Source organism: Poecilia reticulata, chromosome 23 (assembly GCF_904066995.2).
Source record: "Poecilia reticulata chromosome 23, P_reticulata-male-v2, whole genome shotgun sequence".
NCBI lineage: Eukaryota > Metazoa > Chordata > Actinopteri > Cyprinodontiformes > Poeciliidae > Poecilia > Poecilia reticulata.
Window position 1 is genome coordinate 16,099,620 of NC_088852.1, and position 24,449 is coordinate 16,124,068.

The following is a 24,449-nucleotide window of genomic DNA, read 5'->3' on the forward strand; positions in this document are numbered from 1 at the left end:
ACTATGTCATAAAATTGCCACGTATGCACATAGGAAAAATTTTAAAAAAATCATACTGTGTTCTTTTTGTCAACTCAACAGGAAGTCTTGATTCAGTTTTGTTTTTTGAGCTCTCTTCATAACTGATATTAGCATGAATACAGGCCAGTATTAAAATGGGTCGTGGTGTGTGTACATGTGTATGTGTGTTTTCTTGCTCTTGTTTTGTTTTGTCAAAAAAAAGTGAAACAGTTTTACATTTTTTGTTTTTAACCATAAATATAAATATGGGTGAAAGTTGTCCAAACCTTCAAGTAGCAAAACAGCAACCAGACCATCACACTACTACCACCGTGTTTCAGGTTGCCATAGTCTCACAATAGCAAGGGTGCGACTGAAACCCAAGTCTGACCTACTTCTTCCCTTCAGGACAAAACAGTCATGAACACAAGAGTTTGATGTGAATAGAACCAACCTCCCCACTGTTTACTTCAAGTAGGACAGTGGTTCATTTTACATGGCACAGTTTGTGCCTCTGTAGCAATAAAGAGTCCTGCTGGAAGCCAAGGCGATCAGTGTGGAAAATGAGTTTGACTAAAAGCAACACTCACAAGTAGAGAATGAACAACAGTGTGTGTGTATGACTAACAAAAAACAGTTTAACTATCATAACTTTTAATGTGAGCGACAGCCATTTAGATTTTTTTATTACTTAGTTTTAACTCTTATAACTCCTATCATAGTTTGTTGACCTGTGTAGCAGTTTAACTGCATAGTCCCCGATAACCGTGTTAGCTCCGCCCACTGACTTTTATGATACAGAGCAGACAGATTTTAGCAAGAGTTTTCTATTTCTAATACTTTTGGAGACGTAATTTTTCTTTTTTTTCCTTCTTTTTTTAAAATTAAGGACAAATAAAAATGTTTCTCTAAATTTATTTATTTATTTATTTATTTATTTATTTATTTATTTATTTATTTATTTATTTATTTATTTATTTATTTATTTATTTATTTTGATTTTTATTTTATTTTATTTTTTTTACAAACCTCGTAGTAGGTGTCCGGATAAAATTAGTGTCACGTATAAAAGAAACGTGGGTCGAGCACTTAAACTGGTTTGTTTCGTATATTTTTATTTGCATAATTATCTATGTTATTTATTTAATTGTCTCACGTTGATTTGCTGCATAGCGCAAGAGCTGAATGGATTTCATTGATGTGAATGGGGTTTCTATCATCCAATTAAAACGACGCTCAGGTAAGCCAGAGGTCCCGCCCACAGTCAGTCTCTGCGGTCTGATTGGCTGTTTCGAACAGCGCTCTCCATTAATTACACAGCTGGAGCAACAGAGGGGAGAATGTGAGTAACTCTCGATAATTGAAGCTCCAACCGAAAACTTCCAGTGAGGCAAACGAGCATCCACTAACTGTGACGCGGAGGTTCTAAGCGAAGCACTGCTAACTCACGGTGCTGCTGGTGAGTTTATTTTACTCTTTTCGATTGAAAAGGATACGGTTGGGAAGATGGAATTTTCGCCTGTGTGAAAGTTTCCTCGCGAGGAAACCTCGTGGAGACTTCTAGCATCTGGAATACTGAGGAAGAGTTGAAAGCTAAGCTAAAGTTTGTGTTGGGTTCACCATGATATTGAGACGGGTTTGTGTTACTTTGTGTCCACACAAAATGGAACATTCGATGAGTTTGGCACAGTTCTGGAACTTTTGAAGGGGTCCATCGGGTTTTATTTGAATAAATCTGCGACTTGGCTTCCTAACTAACTGACTAAACACTGAAAATGACTGACGTTTAAAGAAAGAATGCTCTGTTTAAACCTAATTTCCCTGCCGTCTCCGTTATCCAACGGCAGCCTCTCTGTTTGGTTCTGACACGTCTTTACTTGCTTCTGTTGAGTCTGAGCCGCTGTCTGAAGCGTGTCACATATTTATCCCTGGTTGAATGGCAGCTAGCAAAAAATAAATGGGTAAGAGGATCAGTAGTTTACTAGTACATGTTTAATCTGTTGCCAGTCCCTGCTGAGCTGTTCTATGATGATGTGCAGTTTGGAATTGTAATCATAGAAGGTTTTTATTTATTTTTGGATCAAAGCCCACCGTGGCTGGTATGTTTCTTCCTGCGGCTGCACTTATGGCTCCAGAACAATGAAGTTGGGCTGTTTTAAATGGATGAAGTGCTATTGTTGTGTGACAATCCTGGTTTCCTGTTGGAGGAAAGAGGATGAAGTGAGGATCGACAGGTGCTTCCTGCAAAGAGGTTGTCTTCAGGGAAATACTAGACATGCATAATCTAGAGTCTCAGCCTTCATGGTTAGCGTCACATATTGAATGTGAGTTTGGTCATTATATTCTGCAGGGTCACATCTAGAAGTTGTAGGATACTAAGCCTACGAGACGTCTGAAAGTTTGTTCTGATGTTCACTTACTAATCCGTCTGTCATTGAACCACCCAGACGTCTGTCCCTCATTCGTCTATCCAAACAGATTATTATTCCTTCTCCTGTCTGTCCATCGTCCCACCTTTCATTTATGCTTCATCTGTCAGTCCATCCGTCAGCCTTCCTCCTTTCAGTTTTTTTTTTTTTTTTGCAGACTTCATATTTAAAGTCTGACCACTGGGAAACGATCTGCCACAAACCAAAAGCTGATTTCTGCATTTCTTTGATTCGTCATTAAATTCTAAGCTACAAAACTCTATGGAAGTTTGAGACTGGAAATGTATAGAAATCCTGTTTTTGGTGGCCTGTGTGGACATTGGGTATGAATCCCTGATTGTGATGTACCAACAATTCTGTGGAGCCCAACCCCGATGGCCTGGCCATTTGTCTATCGTTAAGGAACGGAGGTTGTTACTTGATGTATGAAATGCAGTCTCAGTTCTGGGTTGAGGAAGTATCACCCCGATTGTCTCCTGGATCACAGACATTCTCTGCTATTGCGTCACACTGTGGAAGTCTACAGGAGAGCAGCTTGGCCAATCTCATGATAAAATCATGCAGACACAATGATCTCATCAGACGCAATCTAAAGCACAAGAGGGGTGAGGAGCACATTATAAAATTTTCCATTACAATGGCAAAATCAGCACAATGTAAAATTTTTATTTCTGATTAATGTTCAGATTATTACATTTATTAAAATGATTAATTGCCACCCAATTTCAAATGGGTCAGTTCTGAAGTTACACCTTTAACATCAAAATGTGTCGCACAATTTGTACTTTTAAATGTGATAAACATTTCATTAGAGTAATGCAGCGCTGCCCCGTACCCACCTGTTTCTGCACACTGTTGGTCAGCTGGTTGAAATGAGGCCACCACGATGTTTAAATGATCACAAAAAGCACAAGAGTTTGGGCATTTGGGTGCATTTCTGTTCACAAATAACATGGTCATACTAGCTTTATCAGACTGATGGAGGCACAGCGCTGGCTGCTGACTTTACCTGCATAACTCCAGATATCTCGTCTTTAACGCATTGCTTTGACAGAACATGGACAGAAACCTGTTGGTTCGAGATCAAAACTGAAATGACAGATTTTTAAGAAAACCAAGCCTTGAGAGGATCTTGGTATCTCTGCACATTATTCCTGGGTTTTCACTGTAGCAGCAGTGTGGAAACTGATAAGTTTGTCAGAACAACACATTCTTAGTTGGTTAAAGAACTTGGAGTTTTCTTGCCTTTTTATGTTTATCAAAAATTGCTCCATGTTTCCAAGCGAGGTCCTCCTCCAGATCAGATTCTGTACAGTAAGTCACTGTTTGAGACAAAGCTGCTTCTGGTCGCCTCTTCATAATAAATGAGTAGCAACCTCATTTCCATCAATCTTCATAATCGCCATCTGCTTGATCTTTGGCATCGGGCTTCACATGTAGGACCTCCCAAAGCTACAACACACATGTACACACACTAACCCTTAATGCATCCCCACCACCATTCTCCTCCTGTGGGCTGAAATCCCAAATAAATGAGGGGTAATCCCAGATTTCATTATCATCCCATTGTGTTGGCTGACTGTTGCAGCCCATATGTCCCTGTGTTCATGTTTAACTCATTAAGTCGTCTTTGTCTCATCTGGTGCTGCTTATTAAGGGTTTGATGTGTAGCTTCTGTGAACAGTTTCAATTTCGAGTACAAATCATATCATCTAAAGACTCGCAGATTCTTAAGACGGGAAATCCATAACTATTTGTTCGGTGGTGCTTCCAGTATTTGTCTATGGCTTTTTCTTTAATCTGACTTGATTTAGCAAAATTGGGTTTATATTTCAGTCTTGTTAAACTGGAATTATGCTACTGAATAATATTTATACTTGTCAAAGCCTGTTAAGTGAAACTTATCTCACCAGCTCTGTTTTCATTGACCTTTTAATTGTACAATTTGATATTTCAAAAATAAATTGGCTTAATCGCACCAAATCAGAAAACTTGCTTTTCAATTAAAAGGTTTTGCAGCTAGGATGAGGTGAGGGCTTTTTTGTTTTGTTGTATCAAAATTGGTTTGTTTTACAAAACTGCATCACACAATGAACAATCGGATTTTGCTAATGGCACAAACCACAAAGAAGAAAACATGAGGTAGAGGATCATGGAGCAGCATGTTGTCTCGAGTGAACAGGCCTATTCACATAATTTTAGCTGTGTTTAATATTTAACAGAAAAAGTGAAATTGTGTTTTTTGTTCTGACATGAGCAGAATATTGACAAAGATTAAAGCACATTTGTCACGGAAACGCAGCTTCTATCACATGCTGTCAGTTTCTGTTTGCCATAGTTGGCAGGCATGTCACGGTAACAAATTGTCCCAGAAATGGTTGCAATAGACAATGTTTTGAAACCGTTTTCTAGTAATATGTTTACGATGGCATATATTACAAGATGCAAGTTGTCCATCTCCAAGACCAAAAAAACTTTTAATTTTGTACAGAGCACTTCAATTGGAAGACATTTTAACTATCCAAAATAAAACGGAAAACTGTACATGGGGAAATAAAAACCACATGCCACCAAAAGGGTAATTTTTCTCTGGGATTGATAAAGCATTGTATAATTTATGAAGTCTCCAAACAATTGCCAATTAAAAATATAATCAGCTGCAACTTTTTATAAATTGACATTTTTCTCTCCTGGAATTGCATTTTATTTTTTGAAGGCACTGTGCAGGTCAGCTAAATGACATGCAATATGTGCCATTTCTCCAGAGAATGAGTCATTTGAATGTTTGACTCTGGAACTTTGAGCCAGTTCCTGATAGCTGCATGCAAACATTTAATTCAAATATTTCTGCTATTTTCAGGAGCTCCTCTGTTGCCCAGAACTAGGATTAACCACAATTCTCTCCTGTGACGGTGCTTTTTAAAAAAAAATATTCTCCAGTTTCTGCTCACTGACCTACAGTTTTCCAAAACAAATTACGGTAAAGGTTAAATCCTCCCTACAAAAGAAGCGCCTACGACTCCTCTGAGGATTTGATTAGATGCCGTTTGAGTTCACTTTAATAAAACTGGTAACTTGGCAACACCGGGACTATTTGTTTGAACATTTGATTACTAGCAGAGCTCAGGCCCAGTTGAACAGCATTTACAATGTCTCTCTTCACCTGAAGCTGCCATGAAGGGATAAAATAGCTTTTTTTTTTCTTTTTTTAATTAACTGAAGGCAAATGTTGATTTGCAAACTTTGTTTCCTTCCAGAATATGTTTGAGTTCCCAGTTTTGTGTTCCTGTTTATCTTAAAACACACAAGGTGATGCACTTTGCTCTCTATAGATGGACAAACGGAACCAAGCTACCAGTGGAAAGATAAACGGTAGTGGTTGTCGAGCCATTTGTTGCGGTGTTACAAATGGCCGACCTGCTGTTTCTGTGGTATTTCAGAGCAGAAACAGTTCATGGCAGACATCTTCCCAGGCCTGTCGCACTCTGAAACATCCCATAACTTTGGTAGATGGACAAGGACTTTAGAATTGGAAAATGTTTGGTGCAAGTCAGGTTTTTCTATCAGGTGTCCATGACAACCTGACATGAAAGTCGGGTTCTGTTGAAAGCTCACCATTTTACAGGCCTCAAAGTGAAGATTTGAACAGCTTGTCAGGGCAAAAAGAACTTCTGTTTTTCCTTATTATAAAATGTAGATTTGAGACTGGAGATGTTTTGTCTAAGCAGAACTTGAATTCTATGAACATTATCTAGCTAGCTGTAATCTGGAAACGGTTTCAAAGGGAAGATGTTCACTGTTCATAATCTCAACAGACTGTCATGTGAAACAAAGCCAACTGTTCTCCTGGGGGAACTAGATGTGATTGGTATTTTACAAAAACAAGTGACTTTTTTTCCTTAATTGTCTAAAGTTTTAACCGATTCCATAATCCGTTTGTGCTGTTGGTGCGCTGACTCATTCTCAAACTTGTTTGTGCAGGATGCTGTTTACAAGGCTGTCTCTGGTGGGTTTACTCCACACCAGCATGTCTGGAGTCAGCCTTGTTGTTCCCGAGTTGGCACTGAAAGATTTTAATATCCAGGAGCTGACTGGGATGTAAAGCAAGCTGTGGATTAGTGTCATCAAATCAAAATTGGATTGGCAGGTGGGGCCCACTCATTCAAGCCTTTAAGATGGGCTTTACTCATAACGTCCCACCTCTAAGGAGAGGCCGCTCCAATAAGAACGGGAAGGTTGAGTCCAGTAGATTTAATCCTCTAAAAGTTCTATTAAAAACTTCAAGCAGACATGTAAACACCTGGGGGCTAAATAACGTTGCGGTGTAATTGAAGCTGAGCCGTTCAGTTCAGGGACATTATTTCCTTCCTGAATGAATGAGTTTCCTCATGGACACAGTGCAGCCAGACCCCATCTGCAGTGAAAAGGAGCAGGCCTGGCTCTAAACGAACCGCTGCTCTGATCGAGTAAGTCCAGACACAAAGGGCTCAGCAGGAAGGAGTCTAATAGAGGAGGAGCTGCTATTCTCTAGGGACCAGTTTGGTCCAGCAGGACCCCTCTGGACTCCAACAAAGGGGGTTTACTGGCCCACTGCCACTTAACAGGGATGTCGCTCAGCTTTTGTGTCGCCTCAAGTTATTAATCAAGAAGAAAATCGTTGCATTTGCATTGAACTGATTAAATCAACGTTGGAAGTTTGGCTGAAAAGTTTGAGAAACTATGACAGAGTATTAGGGCCACGCTAAAAAGTTTAGAAAAATGAATACAACAAAATCGAAATAATACGAGAATAAAGTCATATTACAAGATGTATTGCGACTATTTTTGCTTGTATTACAACTTCTCAAAATATGATTTCACAAAATATTGACTTCATTGTATTACGACTTTATTCTCGTATTCTTTCGTCTTACGTTCTCACAATATTATGAATTTATTCTTGTTGTACTATGACTTTACACTTGTATTATTTCTATTTTATTCTCTTATGATTTCTCGTAATGACCCCATTACAGCTTTATTCTCAAAACATTGACTTCCTTCTTATATTATTACGACTTTGTTTTCATATGCCTTTGACTTCTCGAAATGTTCTCAATTCTCAGATTATTGCGACTTATTCTTTCGATTTTATTCTCGTGATATCGGACACAAATCTGGATACAACTTGACACATATCAACTTTCAAAACTTCATTAACAAAACGGTAAGTGATTTAAGGAAATTTGCACTCTAATTTTTGCTTCCTACTTTAGGCTCACACTTACACATAACGTAATGCACTGACAATTCAAGTGTTTTAGGATGAAATGAAAAAATCCGTGGAGGGATGAAAAGCCTCAGGTGCAGGCTTGCGTTTTATTTGTATTCATTTTTCTATCTTTAACTCACTCGGCGGCAAATCAAAAGTCCGTCACCGCCTGAACCTTCACTTATTACGTAATGCCCCTCTTCTCCTGAGTTTCTGCACGAGCGCCTGCATGCTTCAGCGAAGCGCCGCGGGGCTCCCTGAGCATGCCACGTGCAGTGTGTTTTGGTGACGGAGCGTCGTGGATGTGCTTTGCTGTCTGGAATAGCTCCAATCCTCTTAAATGATTATTGGCTACGACTAGAGAGCAGTGCGACGTATGCGTGTGTGAAGTGGGAACACACACATGTCTTCACCCCCACTGAACGCTAAAAAGCACAGACGGGATCTAAGTTTAGTTCAGGCTGCAGGGGAAACTCGTGCCGCTTACTCTACCGTAAACTTAGAACTGTTCAGTCTGAAAATGTCTGTAATTTCACTCCCACAGTGAACTACGGCTTCCTCCCTCTAAACCTGACTGGTTGTTCTCTGGCAGGTTTGTCTGCCCAATTCACTCCGCAAACCCTTCTTCTTTAGGAATGTGGTGTGATCTGGTTTGTGAATGTTCCAACCTGCCCTTAATCACTTTTCTTCTTTACCGGTTTGACTCTCTTACCCAAGCATTGCTGTTTCATTCCTTCCCAATTTATTCTCTGGACAAAGTACTTTGGTCTTAAGGCACATAACAATATCCGAGTATGTATGAAGTATTTTTGTGAACTATGGAGATCAGTTGTAAGATCTCATGTTCTAAGCATTGATTGTAGCTCAGAAACCCAGTCAATTGATTCTGATCAAATATGCTAAAATTAAAATAACCGTGTTTCTGCTTGCAAATTATTTATACACCTGTAGCCATATGACAAGACGGACTTGAGGAGGAGTGTCAAATGAGATGGATTGGCACCACTTACCAACAATTGATGCCATCTAGGGCATATTACTGTGGAGTGTCGTCTCTGCTCCCTGGATATTGAGCTGTTGAGACTGACATAGTCTTCAGAGGCTTCTTCAGATTCGCTGGAAGACTGCAAGGGATCTGCTTTGCCCACAGCAGCACCATCCATGATGACTCTTTTTAAAGATACTTGAATATATAGTATTTTTATATTGTTGAATTTATATTTTCTTTAATATCCTTGCAGCAGAGTAGACGTATGTGCTGGTTAGTTGTACTGAGGTAAGCCACAATTTCAAATGATTATGGTTGACGGATTAAATCAGATTGCCAGGGAGTGGAATAACTAGCATCCATTCCAGCCACATTACGAAACATTGTTGCTAGCATGGGGGAAATAAAGCAGGATGAGCTGTCTTCTGATAACTGGATAAATTGTTACAAACTCAGTTTTGTAACAATTTTATTACAAATTGAGTTTTATAGAACTTAAAAATAGCTATCTTTAACTCCTGTTGGTAATTGAGTGTTTATCCGAGTCCAGCCTTAGTCTAACCCCACTGGTTATCTTTTGTGCTCAACTTAAGCCGTAACTGCTGAATGGAAAGGGCGGGGTGTCATGGGAAATCACGTTGGAGTGTCAAAAGGGAAATGAATTTTGGAATAAAGCTATCACTGTGTGGACATGTTTGTCAAATGACCGTTGAAGAATGTGCGTGGTAGGTCTCCATGTCAATCAATGCCCTTTATGGGGTACCATTCTCGGCTTCGGCAGCATAATAAAACCATTTTTTTGTTTTTTGTCTTCTCTCTTGGCTTTAGTTCTCCCACCCTCCTCTGCGCTTGACATTTGACCGCATGTGTGGGCCCCTTTCATGCTCCAGATGCACACAACTGGAGTTCTTGCCAAATATTCGTCCTCTTTTCCGTTGTTGTTGAGCGGTCACCCCTCATGAAAACCTACAGAGCTTTCTGGATGCTTCTCTGTTGGAACTCTAAAGGTCTTTCTACCACTGCAAGCCCTGAGGTGCTTTCCAGAGACTTCTCTGGCGTTGTCAGTGGCTGTTTCCATTACAAATGTGTGCAAGTCTTTGTCTATTTTCTGCAAACGTTGCCAAAACAGAATTGTGCAATTGCTGTGTTTCCGTTTAATAAGAATGTAAATGAAAATCAAACTTAAATGAGCATGTTCACACAATAAGTCATGGCAGGGACAGATGTAAACATTTACATGAGATTTTAATCATCCAGCCATAGTACTAGTGCCTAAAGCTGTTATTCAGACATTGGAGTGACAAATCCATTGTACTTGGGAGCTTACAGATGCAGCATTTTAGGAAAATGGTTTTCTGCAGTTTTACAGAAGACTCAGAACTTTTTATGAACTGAGATTTCTGGTGGAACTGGATGAATAGCCCAGAAAAAACCCATAATCATCCTCCTACTTCCTGTTGTCTTTGTTTTTGTCAGTAGTAACGTCCGGCTATTGATCACGTGACTCGTGCGGAAAAAAGTCTTTCCATTGCCGTTTTGCAAAGCACATATTTTTCAATGTGGCCGAAAAACCACTTGATCCTACTTCAAAAAAAATCTCATCAAAAGCAAATTTATTTTAGTAATTTCAATTGGCACAATTCTACGATTAATGGAAACACAACTAATGTGGCTGAAAAAGGAAGGCTGCTGGAAGTCAGCTTGCCTTATTTGAGCGGTGAATCTCAAACAAGCCCGCGGTCATTAGAGCAGATTTAAACAGCTGTGGCAAAGCAAACACCTGACTCACTCATAAGACGTCACGTGCCCTTGCCCTTTGCGCCTCAAGTTTGCTCGTTCTGCTGCAGCTTTGTTTGACTCCTCGGTCCAGACAGAGTTCAAACCAGGAGGTGTGGTGGTGGTGGGGGGGATCTAAGAGGAAGCGGCAGTAAATCACCTCCTCTACCCCATCTCTTTCCGATTCATTGCATCCCGATCGGGGAGTTCCTGGGTTGGAGATGAGACTGGTTAAGAAAACAATGACTGCTTTGTGTTGGGGTCCCGCTGTGAAAGGATTGGTAGGGGGCACATAGATGGTCAGGGCTTAGTGAAGCGTAGCCACTTCATTAGTCAGGGTTCTCCTCGTGCACCTCCTCCTCTCATCCCTTTCTCTCTCTCTCTCCCTCCCTCCGTCCCGTCATTCCCTTGCTGGTGTTCTTTCCACCCAGTCGTGGAAGCAGAGGCAGGAGCCGCTCTGGCTGAACATATCTGAACACGGTGCAGGGTCCTGACTTGGTTAGTCCACCATGTGTCCAATAGGCTGACAGGAGTTGGATGCTGGACAGGTTTCTTCAGTAGTTTAAGTTGTTTCTGTTCTGCGGTAAGTGAGATGATGTCAGACTCTCCCATCTACTTGCATCTCCTCTCTTCTGTTTAGGTTAGTTTTTACTTTGATATCAGTCATGTCACTCTGTGCTTTAGTAGAAAACATGTTTTCTGAATGCAGCACAAGAGTTTTTGCTGCCGATATTCATAAATCTGGGGTGAAAGCAGATCGTAGTGAGGGGGTTGGTATTCCAGGACTATTGTCTCAGCTGTGTTGACCAAATCAGCTCTGTTATTAGGATCTGTGTGCTCGTGATTGCTTCCCCACACCCACTCCCTCTGTGTCAAACACACTCCCCACTGGGACCGCTGAGTGTCGGGGTAAGACTTGTGTGGGAAAACTGGAGAAACCAGCTGTGTCGCTTCCTTTGAGAAAAGTTTGAAGGTTCAGTAAAAACGGACGCTCCTTACATTTAATGTTGAGTTTTAAACTAATTTATTCCATTTTTAATCATTGTTATTCAGTTAATGACATGATTCTGAACACTTTAAACACATCTGCGATTCTACAAGAAGGTAACTGAGTTTTTCACTCTGCAACAGCATCTACCTTGAAGAGTGTCGCAGCAAACCGGTTGCCCTGATGGGTACATATACATAGAATAATAAGGCTGTAAAATTGAAGTGATTTCTCTTCTTGGTCATAACCTTCTGAATGATTAACGTGGCAGATGGTAGATTCAAAGTTTGGGATGGGCTTCTTCTGAATGCTTTCTGCTCACAAATAGTCAAATTATTTTTTTCTGTCTTTGCGATCTGACACATCCTGCTATGTGTTGAAACATTTTAATAAGCAACTTCCTTCCTGGTCATTCATTGATTTAAACAAAGTGTGCTCATTTATATCCTTTGACCTCATTAAAAAAAACTGATACATGCACAAACTCAGTTTTCCAAGTCAAGCTTATTTTTATACAAAAAATAATCTTACTGAGGAATTATCACTGCCTTTCAAAAAAGTTACAATTTAAAGTTTTTTGAAAGTGGAAGGTACAAAACAAAGTACACTTCATTTTTTATATACATATACATCAACAGGGTTTTATTAATTTTTTTTTTTGCATTCATTTATTTTCTTAGTAAACACCCTGCTTTAACTGTCACATTTTGCCACACCCATTATGGAAAACTGAACTAAATAATACAAGATGTTTTTTTGTTTTTGTTTTACAATCGTCTTCGAGAATACACGCAAAAAAATCCAGACAAATATGTTGGGAAATGATCGGAAATTGGTACGTATTGTTTGCAGATGTTGCATTTCAGTTATACGATGACTTGTAGCTCCCTGTTCTATAGAAATCAGACTTCAAGATTTCACTAAAGTATTGTTTTGTCTACAGGAAAGAAGGAAAGCATTTTGCAAAAAGGCAACTTTTTTTATTTTTTTAATCTAGATTTTGTGGACCTCAATCAATTTAAACATGACTTTTAGCTGAAAAGTTTGGACACATTTGATCTAAATAATTTTGATCATGTTTTGTAGCTGCTGTATTCTAAGCCTGGTGGGCCACCAGACTCTACTTGTGCCCACCAGGCTTAGAATTGTTTTAATTATATTTGCCTTTAAGACCTTTTTAGTAGGTGTTGGGCATTGTTGACAATGTCTTCCAGTAATGCATAATTTCCCAGTGATGTCTTCAAATTTGCTGTTGACTTCAGACAGCCCTGCTAACACCACCAGGCTTCGCAGGTTCTCTGGGGGAAACTCTGCCTTAAAGATTTGTTTTTATCTCGACAGAATGAAGAAGTGAACTTCTGGTGAACACAGTCATGGCTGTCCAGACTGGCATCCAGGTAAGAGCCTGCTTGTTTCTGTCAAAAGTTGAGTTTGACGACAACAAACTGTCATAGTAAAGAAAAAGAAAACCTATTTCTTCATATGGGTTTTTCAGTTCAGATCATCGCAGTAATCAAGATGAATTAAGCAGCTGCTTCAAAACCACCTGTGTCCCAGCATGCCATGCTGCTGTTGTTGTGAATGTTTGGCGTTCCTAAGCTCCCAGCCTTTAGTTGTTCCCCCCCCTCCACATCTTGTAGGGAGTGGGTGGAATGCTCCTCACTTTTTCCCTTTCCCCTCCCAGCAATGAATCGCAAGTCGTTCCCAAACCCAGAACAACAAGCGGATCGAGTTACAGCCTTGTCCCCGTTCGACACCTCCTCGACCGGCGCGCTCCTCTCATCTGCTCTGGAAAAACCAGGACTCTCGCATTCCCACCACTGTTGGATTGTGGGAATGTAAAATATGCTTCCCAAGTGCTGATGGCATAACATGTGGCGGGAAGGGCCGCAGCACGACGCGGATGTTCTGCAGCTTTAAATGCAGCAGATGGATCCTAAAGATCATGTTACAAAGGTCTCTGGACGAAATGGCAGCTTTTGATTTTACTAATCGATGGGGGTATTTATTTATTTATTTTTTTAAGTGAAGTGAGCGTAGAAAGTGGCTGAATGTTTCGGTTATTCTGGGTCTGGAAGGTGAGCTGTGAGGATGCAGTGATGCTGCAGCCTCACTGCGCATGTAGAGCACAGTCGGATCAGATATCTGCTCAGCCATGCTGAACGCGTAATGCATTCATGGAAGTATAAATACAATCTGTAAAGGGAAGAACTGCTGCAGAATCCACCGGAAGCTTTAGTTTGGGTTCCGTTCGGCATTTCCAGACACTAAAACCTTTATAATTATACAATGTAAAGGGATTTGTCCCGATGAAATCCAAAGCTTTACAATAAATATCTTCGTCTGTAATGAGCATTTTAGTACTCTATGTGAAAAGGACTTAAGCAAACAGCTCAGGCTTGGCTTAAAGGTCAGTTAGCAGGTCATGGGAAGTGGGAGGAAACCAGTCTGAAAGTTGCGAATTTGCTACTTTTGAAGCAGATTGTTTGGAGATGGAACATTTGTGTCGCATTGAAAAATGTAACTGATTTTTGTTGACGCTGCTGTTCAGATGATTCATAGACATGCAGCAGGGGGAGGAGCTTATGAGAATCTTTTAAAAAAAATTTTTTTCTTTTCCATATGATGGCTTGGTTTCCCTTTTAGAAAGTTTTGATGTGCTTAGCTTGAGCCACTTAAGATTAAACCACCTTTAATTAGTGATTAAAGGTCAGAATGTTTCAGGATCTGGGGCGTTTGTGGATTACGAGTCCACATACCTGTACCTAGTGAAATTAACTCAAACTGCCTCTGTTCTATGGGCATTTAGATTCCAATATTAAGCTGTTCTCACTTTCACTGAGAATATCTGTAGAGTTGTCACAGGTTGGATTTCCATTTGATTTTCTTCTTTGAAATGATGACTGACACGCACTCAAACCATCCTGAACCCTGAATAACTAAATGTTAAAACCAAAACGTGCATCGTTTGATCTCATTAAGTGTTTTTTGCAGCCTCAAAATGTAATTAATACACCCATACCGGATCTAGAAATAAACTAAAAATATCTGTTAAAATCTTATCTCAAACAGATCATTCAATCTTTCTCAGTTTTAAAAGTGACTAAAATATTTTGCAGTCTGTCCTGTAATTTTTACAGCAGGGAAAGTAGGAAGTTGCAGATTAGTGATCTAAACCCAGAGTTGTCCCTTTCCCCTTTTATTTTTTTAATCCCCCCCCCACATCTCCTAAACATCTCAACAGTCTGGCCCATCTAATTATTAAAAACTGTTTTTGACTTCAGCTTTGAAAAAGTAGGGGAAAAAAAGTTTACTTCCTAGTCACCCTAGCATTCTCTGTAGTCTTGAGTTGCAACAAGTTCTTTTTAGCGTCATTGTGGAGAACAAACTGAGGTTGAAGCCATCATATCGACCTCAAAGTTCTGCTCCACTGAGCCCTGAGTCACTCCCAGTCCAGCAATCTGGAACAGAACAATCTGCAGCAGGGCTGGTCGTTGTAGAACGAACCGTCTGTTCCTCTGCCCAGAAGGTTTCCTGTTTGTCGGCCGGGGCGACGCAATGAATTCGCCGCCTTGTTCCGCAGCACAACAATCCATTGAGCTGCACGTCTCAGCAGCGCCTGATCACATGTGAACGACACCAAGATTAAAGGCCGTATCCGAAGCAGATGTCAACAAGCTGCATGGCAGGAAGAGGGAGGGGTCCGTCAGCAGCTGGTTACGCAACGTGCAGAGATGTCAGAGTGGACATCTGCAGCTGATTCTTAGGTTTCCCCCCTCGGACCGCCTGGAAACTGGAAAATCAGCCAGCGCTTGGGAATGTGGAGGTCCCCTGCTTCTCAGTCTGTTTTGCAACTTTGTATTGGGGCCATTGTAGATGGAAGGAAGGGGAAGGGAAGAAAATGAGTACATTTCCATGAAAAACTCATTTTCTAGAAAAAGCAAGAAAATTTGAGCTCCAGAAATCAGAAATAGTTAGAAAAAGACTCTGATTTTAAGATTCAGATTTATTTTTTTTAAGAAAACCCTTGGAAATTTGAGTTTCAAAAGTCAACTTTTTGAAACTGAATTTTTTTTTTTTTCTAGAAAATGTTTGACTTTTTTAATAAAAATTGTAAGACTCATCTCCGAATATTTCTAGGAAAATCTGAAACTCAGAAAATTTCCAAAAGTTGAAAAACTTGACTTTAGAAATGTTGATTAATCTCAGACATTTTCTAGGGGGGGAAATAAGAAGTTTGAGGAGTTTTTTGGGGGCAGAAACTACAGTGACCCTAATACACTGACAGAGTTCAACATAAAGCACTTTTTTAAATATTATTTATTTTTTACATTTTGTTCAGAGCCATAAAACTGAATTCCTCCCTGCCCCCCACACACTTGGTTTCCCTGTGTGACAGACTTTGAGTGACCAGATGAGGATGCTGACTGGGTGAGGCAGTGTGTGACAGCAGGGATGGATATGATCAGACGTTGGCTTCAGGCACAAAGGAGCACATGTTAGGAAAGTACAGCAGCATTGGATGTTTTTTCTTGCAAAATAACATGAGGCTGTGCAGAAAACTTAGGATACGGTTGATTATAAATGGATAAAGATGGGTTTGTGGCTTTAAGACGGAGTAACCACGGTTACTAGCTCAGATTGGTACACTGATTTTCAGTAGAGCTTACATGCAGCACTGTGTGAAGACTTCACTCTGCATGGATAGCTCACACTAATTATAACCCACTAGCGTTTCCACACACAAGGAGGAGAAAACGGAATATCGTTTGTGCTTTTGTCTTAAAAAGTAACATTTTGTGGTACTGTTCCAATAAATAAAACTGACCATATAAACATTTTCATTTTTAGGTAACTGTACGTCTGTGACTTGAGGCAGTAATCATTGCCCCACAGATAATAGGTTTTTCAAGAGTCATATTTAAGTCGCATAACAGTGACTTGTATCACTGAACTGCACACAGTAACTGCTTTTAATCACTTTTTCAAATTTGATATTCTTATTGAGCAAACCATGGTGAAAATGTAAAAAGAAAACAATCTTGACGAGGTTCTTTTTTCTTTTTCTTTTTTTTTTTACGTCACTGAATTTGTCAACCAATCAAAATTCTTATGGCAAAAAAGTAGTATGATGATCAATGCGAGAAATGCTTACTTGTAATGCTGCATTAGGAAAATAAATACCATAAACTATATGTTCTATGTTTAAAATTATGCCTGTCTGAGAATGTTGGGTTAAAAATGGCTAATGGAAGAAAGAGGCACTGAAGTAAAATTCAGCTGCCCTTATCTACAGTTTTTGTCACGTTTGTTCCCACAGACAAATTTGGACCACAAGAAAATGTTTACTTTAACTTTATTATTCCTCTTTGATGCCAACTTTTTAAGTTCCTGTATTTGCTAGCTGTGCAACAAGGCTAACAACAGCTAAAAGGAAATTACTGGCCAACAATACCAGTTAGCCTTTGTTTATAAAATGACAAAAATTCAGAAATATTGAATAGTTTCAGGTATGTTTTTTTCTTCTTCTTCTTTTTGTTTGCTGTTCTTTTCAGATGCTAACTTTTCTAAGTTTCTGAATTTGCCAGCTTCGCTGTGAGGCTAACAGACGCAAACTTAATTTCCACCAAAACACCTTCTGTCTGTAAAATGATCTCTTTAGATTTATGGTGTTTTTACTTGCATGTTTTTCCTTTTTTTTTTTTTCCCCCCAGCTCAGTTGATTTATTTTGTTCTCCAGGTTTGGTTCAGCGAGAAGTTTGACGCCCCCCTGCTGAGTCCCAGGTGCCCCCGCAGCCCGTTGGCTCAGCGGCACGGCCCCGGCCTCTCCAACGTCTTTCAGTATGACCAGTGGCTGGCGGTCCGCCACGAGGCCACGCTGGTCCCCATGCAGGAGGACCTGGCCATCTGGCTCAGCGGCATGTTGGGTGGGTTTAACTTCCTCACACTCCTAAACGGTTAAATTGTTTGTTTTTTTTTTGTTGTTTTTTTTAAGTTGCTTTGACACAGCAAGGTTTGATCCAATCAATTTTCCATCTGCCTTCAACAGTAGCTGTGTGTGTGTTGCATGCCAACAGTTCCCCCCCAGAGGCCAGGAACGTACCGATGAACTATCGACGCGGCTCTCGTGTGTAATCAGATTTCGACGCTTCCATTTCCAAGCATCTCTTGGGGAAACCGCAGAGCGGAACAGAATCCCTCAGTTTCTCTGCTGTTGTCATTATACGGATGCCCATTGTCCATGTGGCACAATGGAGCAGTGAGGAACCTGAAACTGACTCTATTGTTGGTGAATCAGGGTTTCACAGCCCAATGTTTGGCTGCCAACACGAGGAATGTGGGCAGATACTCGGCTCTCAACGTGAGTTGGCGCTCCCGTGGACAGGATGGCCTGCATTTCAGGTTTTTAGACGTTTTACACGGCGAACCAACAGGTGGAATCAACGGGATAAAGTTTCTAGCCCTGAGGCTGAGCCCTTTGTCGGGTGGAAGTCGACTTTTACACAGCAATCTTTGTCAGTGCGGCCGTATTGTTCTTTGATTTACAGCAGAGGGAGCGTGGGAGAGCTTGAGCCCCTTGGAGGAGGAAGCGGCGGTGTTTAATGTGGCCTCCTGTTCAGGAACATGCAGAGAAAGGAAGATGTTCCTCTGGTTTGTACCTTTTAACCATTCTGTGGTTTTTCCAGGAGAAGAGGTGAGAGCCGAGCTGTTCATGGAGGAGCTGGATAATGGCGTGAAGCTCTGCCAGCTGATCGGCGTCCTGCAGACCAAGGTCGCCCAGACCTGCCCCACAGCGCTACCCAAGGTAAGATGTCAAAATGTTTACCAGAACGTTCCGCTTCAACATAAGTTTGACGTTCCGGTTCCCGTCCAGCTCTTCCCCACCAGGAAGGTGGCCTGTAAGCGCGACGCCTCCCCAGGTTCCTTCTTTGCCCGGGACAATACGGCCAACTTCCTGGCCTGGTGCCGGCACATCGGCGTGGACGACACCTACCTGTTTGAGTCGGAGGGCCTTGGTAAACGCCAGAACACGTCCAACCAGATGACTAAACTCTCATTTCATTTGGGACTTTTAGACAAACGTTCAGGTTTAATCTAGGCATCCCAACTCGGGGGAGGTAAGAAGGCTTCAGCCTGGATTCCTGGGGACATGACCTCTGAGGTTGATGTTTGAAATGACCTGCCCACCAGATTTAGTGAACTATTAAAATTAGTTGTGGCTTTTACAAAGAAAGTTGAGTAACTTATTAAAATGCAGCTGTAAAGAAAAGGTTCAAGTTTGAGGCCAAATGAAGCTGTAATCTTTAACATTAGTCACAGATTAAAGATCTTTTTTGTTAGATTCATTAAAAGTAACGGAAGTTGCAGTAAAAATCATAAACTTTTTCTAGAAGCTCCATGTATCAGTTTATTTAAACGTTCCCTGCTTTGCAGAAATACTCATTCCCTTTGCACTTGTCCTCATTTTGCCACAAAGTTTAAAGTAGGTTTTTATAAGCGAGACCAACAGGAAGTGATGCTTGATTGTCAAGTGAAAATGTTAGCTATCATACCACACTTCTGTTTTTTTTTTGAAAAGTATATCTGCATTCAGGTCAACATTGGTGAACAAAACTGCACCAAGGCGGTATGCATCATCTGCTACGGGATCAAACGGAGTAGATCTGAGCTTTAAGCTTTCAGCCCCACAGATCTGAGCAGCAGAGTCCAGTTAAGCTGGACCTCCTAGTGGCTAAATGGGATCGCAGTGTTTGAGTTAAAATGTTTATCACTGGGTTTTAGGTCCTGTTGATGTCCTCCAATAACCCACAGCTACCTAGTCATATTTTCAAATTTCCTGTCAGCTTTAAAATCTTAAAGATGGCGAACATAAGAAATATAATTACATTTTTTGCACTTCAGTTGTTTCACCCCAAGTGTGTGTACAGTAGTTTCCATTACAAATGTGCACAAATGTTGTCAATACTCAACTAATATTGAAGAAAAAAACACAATTCACATGTGAATAAGTTGGTTCACACAATAAGTTGTTAAACATGCTGCACAATCATCCTGCAGCTACTTCCTGTCGTCTTCTTGTTTGTGGTTTGCGCCACTGGTAACATCTGGCTGCTGATCATGTGACTCGTACGATGGGTGGAAAAAAGTATTTCCATTGCAGTTTTGCAAATTAAAGTAATTTTGATATGACCAAAAAACGTTTTATTGAAATTTTATTTTCATTAAGTGAATTTGACATAAATCAAATTATATATTTATATGGTCAATGGAGATGTGGCTAATGTCACTGGTGTATATTTAAAAAAACAAAAAGACAAATGATGTTTAGCCTGGCAGGTGGGGGGAGTAAAGCCTGATGGCCAAGTTTATAAAACACCGGAGAAAGCCCTGATCTGATTTAGAATTAAAAAAAAAAAATTTTTTAACATTTTTTTTATCCTGAATGTTTGTCTGCCACCTCTTGCCAACGGGTGTTTTCTCTGCTGCAGTGCTGCACAAGGAGCCTCGGCAGGTGTGTCTATGTCTGCTGGAGATCGGTCGGATCGTCTCCAGGTGAGTTGGCTCCTCTGAACGTAGATCCTCCGAGTCTCTCTCTCTCTCTTCGGCGCCACCTAGTCCTGACTCGTCTCCGCCTGTCCCAGATACGGGGTGGAGCCGCCAGTGTTGGTGAAGCTGGAGAAGGAGATCGAGCTGGAGGAGACGCTGCTGATGACGGAGGAACCTCCCGCCGCGGTGAAAACCTTCAGCGTGTGCTGCCAGCATGGGGCTCTCTACCATCCAGAGGTGAGATCAGGCCCCGTTTCCCCCGACGACAGCGGCTGACCCACGTGACGCCCCGCCAGCGCTCTGACTCAGTCACGCGTGCAGAGCCACGTCGTCACACACATGCAGGCGCAGACGTTGAAGCGCTCCTGAAGGGGGGGGCTGTGGAGCCGGATGCATGGGTTTATGTATTTAGTCTGGTTGAGTGGATGAGAACGCAGCAGCAACAGTCGGGGTTGATTGTTTTCCTCCCTGAGGAGACTGCCGCTCTAAAAATAACTGGAGTCAGTGAAGTGGGAAATGGCTTGGATTAAAACGGACACAGTTGGATTAATCATATTCCCAAATGCATCTGGCTTTAAACTGAGCTGTTCATACTTCAAAAGGTTTTTTCTTTTTTCTCCCAAATGTATTTATTTCCCATTAACTTTTGCACATTTTGTCAGGTTTCAATTTCAAACTGTAATGGATTTTCTGTGCTAAAGCGATCAAGAGCCAACAAATGGCCTAAACTGATTGGTCCATCCAGGAGAGGACTATTCATAGGAGCTGAGAGGCCTGATGGAACTGGAGGAGCTGCAGAGATCCACATTGTTGTTTTTAATTAATTTTTTTACAAACGGTGACATATTTGAGAAGGTGACGACATTGTGGGACATAATGAGGGGAATGGTGGACATTATTCGCATTAGCTGCGTTTTTATGTCAAATGTTTCGCTAATGTCGGAATACCAATAATTTCACAATTGCGGTGTTTCCATTAAATTAAAATCACAGATAAAAATCACACAAAAATAATTTTTGTCTCTTGAGTCAGTAAAAAGTATGCTGCACCGTGACCCTCCAAATACTTCCTGTCTTCGTGGTTGTTCCAGTGGCATCATCCAGTTGTTCATGTGACTTGTGTGATATGAAAAAGGTGTTTCCATGGCAGTTTTGTGAAATAAACCAATTTTGGTGCTCTAAAAATAAACAAAAAAACCCTCAAATGTCATATAGCACAGTCCTATGGTTGGTGGAAGCACAGCTATTGTCCTAAGATTCGTTCCGACACGTGAAGATCCATCTTCCTTATTGACTCGAGCATTCTTCAAGGATCAGCGATTTAAATGCCTACATTAAACCATTTCTGTGTACCTCAGAAATGATAAATGAATCTGGTGGTTTGTCCCTGCAGGAGCTCAGCATGGATGACCCACCCTGTAACTGCTCCAACAAGGTGTCCATCGAGTACCTGTCTGAGGGACGCTACAGACTGGGTGATAAGACCATCTTCATCAGAGTGAGTATCTCCATCCCAGTCAGTTTGAACTCGGCTCTGAGTGTTTGTTGTGTCAGAGATTAGCTGCTAGCTGTTGCGTCTTGTTAGCTGCAGCGGTGCCAAGTTCATCGCCGTGGCTGGACACGTGTAAGCTCATTAGCCAATAGCAGCGGATGGTGATTACATCACAACTCTGCTGCTATTCAGGGCACAACGCCTCAGTGCAGACGGGTTAATCTGCATCTGCTATTTCGGGAGATGAAATGAATGCTGCTTGCCTGAAAGCTCATGGTGTGGACTTTGGGATGATGTGGGAATGTTTGTTCCCTCAGATGCTGCACGGCAAACACGTGATGGTGCGAGTCGGCGGGGGCTGGGACACCCTGAGGGGCTTCCTGACCAAGTATGACCCTCTGCGGGTACTGCAGTTCACCACACTGGAGCAGAAGATCCTGGCCTTCCAGAAGGGCCCACCTGGTTTGGGTGGTCACCGTGCCAACGCTCCACCCAATCCACCTCATATGGACCCTCTTGCTGCAGTTAATGGCCTCATCTCCTCCTCTTCCTCCTCCTCTTCGTCCTGCTCTTCATCTGCATCTGCACCCCCTGTAGGACAGAGCTGCCGCTCATACACCCCCTCCCCTGCCTGCACCCCCATCCTGGCAAGGAAAGGTTCTGCTGGGGTACCGAAGAAGAACCTCCAGACAGCACCATCCTTTCCCAGGAAGCCCACCCAACTCCCCCTGCCTGTCCCCACCAAAGGCTCCTCTTCTCTGCCCTCCTCACCTGTGAGCAGCTCCAGCAGGTGGGCCCCCAGCCCGAGCAGTCACCGCAGAGCCCTGACTCCATCAGCTGCCCCTGTGGAGCCAAGCTCCGCCTCTAAGCTAAAACCCCGCCCACATGGTCCTACCACCCACCCCAGGAGCCCGGTCTGCCCTGAGCCTTCCTCCAAATGCCCCAAACCTTCCAGCCCATGTACCTCCCCCACTGCTGTGCACATGTCCCGCCCCACCACCGTATCTGCCCCCAAAGACGTTAAGCCTTCCTCAAGTGCCAGCCAGCGCTCCCGTCTTGCACAGAGGCGCCCCGGCTCACCGGCGTCACGCCTCCGTCTGGAGACGAACAGGAAGGCGAGGGTGGCCACAAGGATTGTGCCGGTACGAAAAATGGTACCCCAGCAGTCCCCGACCCCTTGCTCCCAGGCTGGCTCCTCCCGTGCCCCGACCCCTTGCTCCTCCCGTGCCCCGACCCCTTGCTCCCAGGCTGGCTCCTCCCGTGCCCCAACCCCCTGCTCAAAAGCTGTGCCCCCAGCAACAGTAACTTCTATCTGCTCCATGTCAAAGGTTAAAATCAAGGTGGCCTCTGCCATCCCTGGGCCGGTCCCAGGTATTGCCTCCTCTTCCTCTAAAGGTAATCAGAAGACCCCCCCCACAGCACAGAGGACTGTGAGAAAACCAGCAGCTCTGGGGAACCCCAGCACAAAGACGATGCTGAAACCTGAAGCAACGACAACTCAAACCACAACCTCTCAGAGAAACCCAGTGAAAGCTGCAGAGAAGACCCCACAGAGCAAGGCTAGGAGTGACAAGCCGTACTTTGAAATGACCACTAGGAGGAAGCAGAGAGCCTGAAACGGCGCCATCTAAAGGCTTCATGAAACCAGCAGCACTTGTTGGAGCTCAGACTGATATCTCTAATCTGATCATGTTTGTAATTTTGTTTTTGATTATTCTTTTTAATGTTTATTTAATGGTCTTTAATTTTTTTTATCTAACTGTGGTCTCTTTAGAGATCAGTTTTACATTAATAAACTCAAACTTGCACAATGTTTACATTTAATTCTGACAATATTTAAATCATAAATGGTTTTAGAGGGAAATGATGTTCAACATACTACATGAAACTTTTTAGACCAAACTCATGAATATAGTTGGTTTAAGCCAAGTTTTACATAAACTTCTCTTTCCTTAGCAGGTTACCAAAAATGACTAGAAATCATGCTTGAATTTTTTTAAATTTTTCCTGAGATTCCAGTTTCAGCTTGTGAAAACGACTGGATGTCAGGCCACCTAAAAAGTAATCAATGCTTCAGTTTCTCCACATTCTGTCTCAGTCTAATTACAAAATTAACAATTTTTCATATTTGGCTACAACTCTTAACTCGTCTGTTTGCCCAGTTGCTGTTACAGAAAAAACCTCCCCACAGCATGAAGCTGCCACCACTGTGCTTCACAATGTTGGGTAATAACCAGATGGTGCCTTTTTTTTTTTTTTTTTTTTTCTTCCTTCCCTTTACTCTGAATCAAGGCTGCAACATAATGTGGAATGTTGGCTGTGAATACTTTCTGTGAACACCAGATCCTGTTACTGCAGACTCCTTCCTGTCTTGTGCCTTTCAATAGAAATCCTCCATTCCTTCTCTTACCCACAATTCTGAGTGGCTGCAGAATGTATCAGAGGCCAGAAGGTGGCGCATCGAGCAGTTGACACTTTGGACATTTTGAAAGAAACTACTGAGATGCCTTTTTTGTCTCTCCTGAATCAAAACACTGAGCAAACTTGGAGCAGAATCTACTTTGTAAAACGTTTGTTTCTGTGGTATAATATTCTAGTTTTGTGTTATCTAAATTTATTTCTTGGCACTTTATAGAAAACTTATGTTGAATGTCTTTTGTCTGATTAATAAATGGATGTTGGTTTAAGATTGACTATTTTGTTGCTTCTCAAACTGAGAATTTTGAGATTTAGAGTAACTAAACTCGGCTTTCTATAATGGTCATGGAAAGCTGAAGAGTTCGACCTTTTACAGGTGAGCATGTTTCTGACCTCTTGTGGTCATAACTGGAAACTGCAATTGTACCAAAAAAAAGTAATTGTTCAATTTTTGGACTAGCCAATACTTGAGCATTTAAGATCAATAAGTTATGATTGTAAGAATCATTTTTAAACTAGGATGCACTTATTAAACTAGTTGAAACATTCATCTTTGGTTT

The 24,449-nt window shown here is 41.7% G+C and overlaps 1 protein-coding gene across 2 annotated transcripts; it reads left to right on the top strand.

Moving 5' to 3' along the window:
- Nucleotides 1-1,304: 1,304 nt before the first annotated feature.
- gas2l3 (growth arrest-specific 2 like 3) lies at nt 1,305-24,158 on the top strand. Of its 2 annotated transcripts, none has more exons than XM_008401407.3 (9): nt 1,305-1,459; nt 12,774-12,829; nt 17,173-17,359; nt 18,119-18,237; nt 18,307-18,448; nt 19,922-19,985; nt 20,075-20,216; nt 21,373-21,477; nt 21,789-24,158. In XM_008401407.3, exons 2-9 carry the CDS (start codon nt 12,806-12,808, stop codon nt 23,085-23,087), a joined length of 2,082 nt encoding a protein of 693 aa, XP_008399629.2. In that variant the 5' UTR covers nt 1,305-1,459; nt 12,774-12,805; the 3' UTR covers nt 23,088-24,158. The 2 variants fall into 2 exon arrangements, with proteins under 2 accessions (XP_008399629.2, XP_017158377.2); XM_017302888.2 differs by lacking the exon at nt 1,305-1,459 and adding an exon at nt 10,648-11,027.
- The last annotated feature ends 291 nt before the right edge of the window (nt 24,159-24,449 follow it).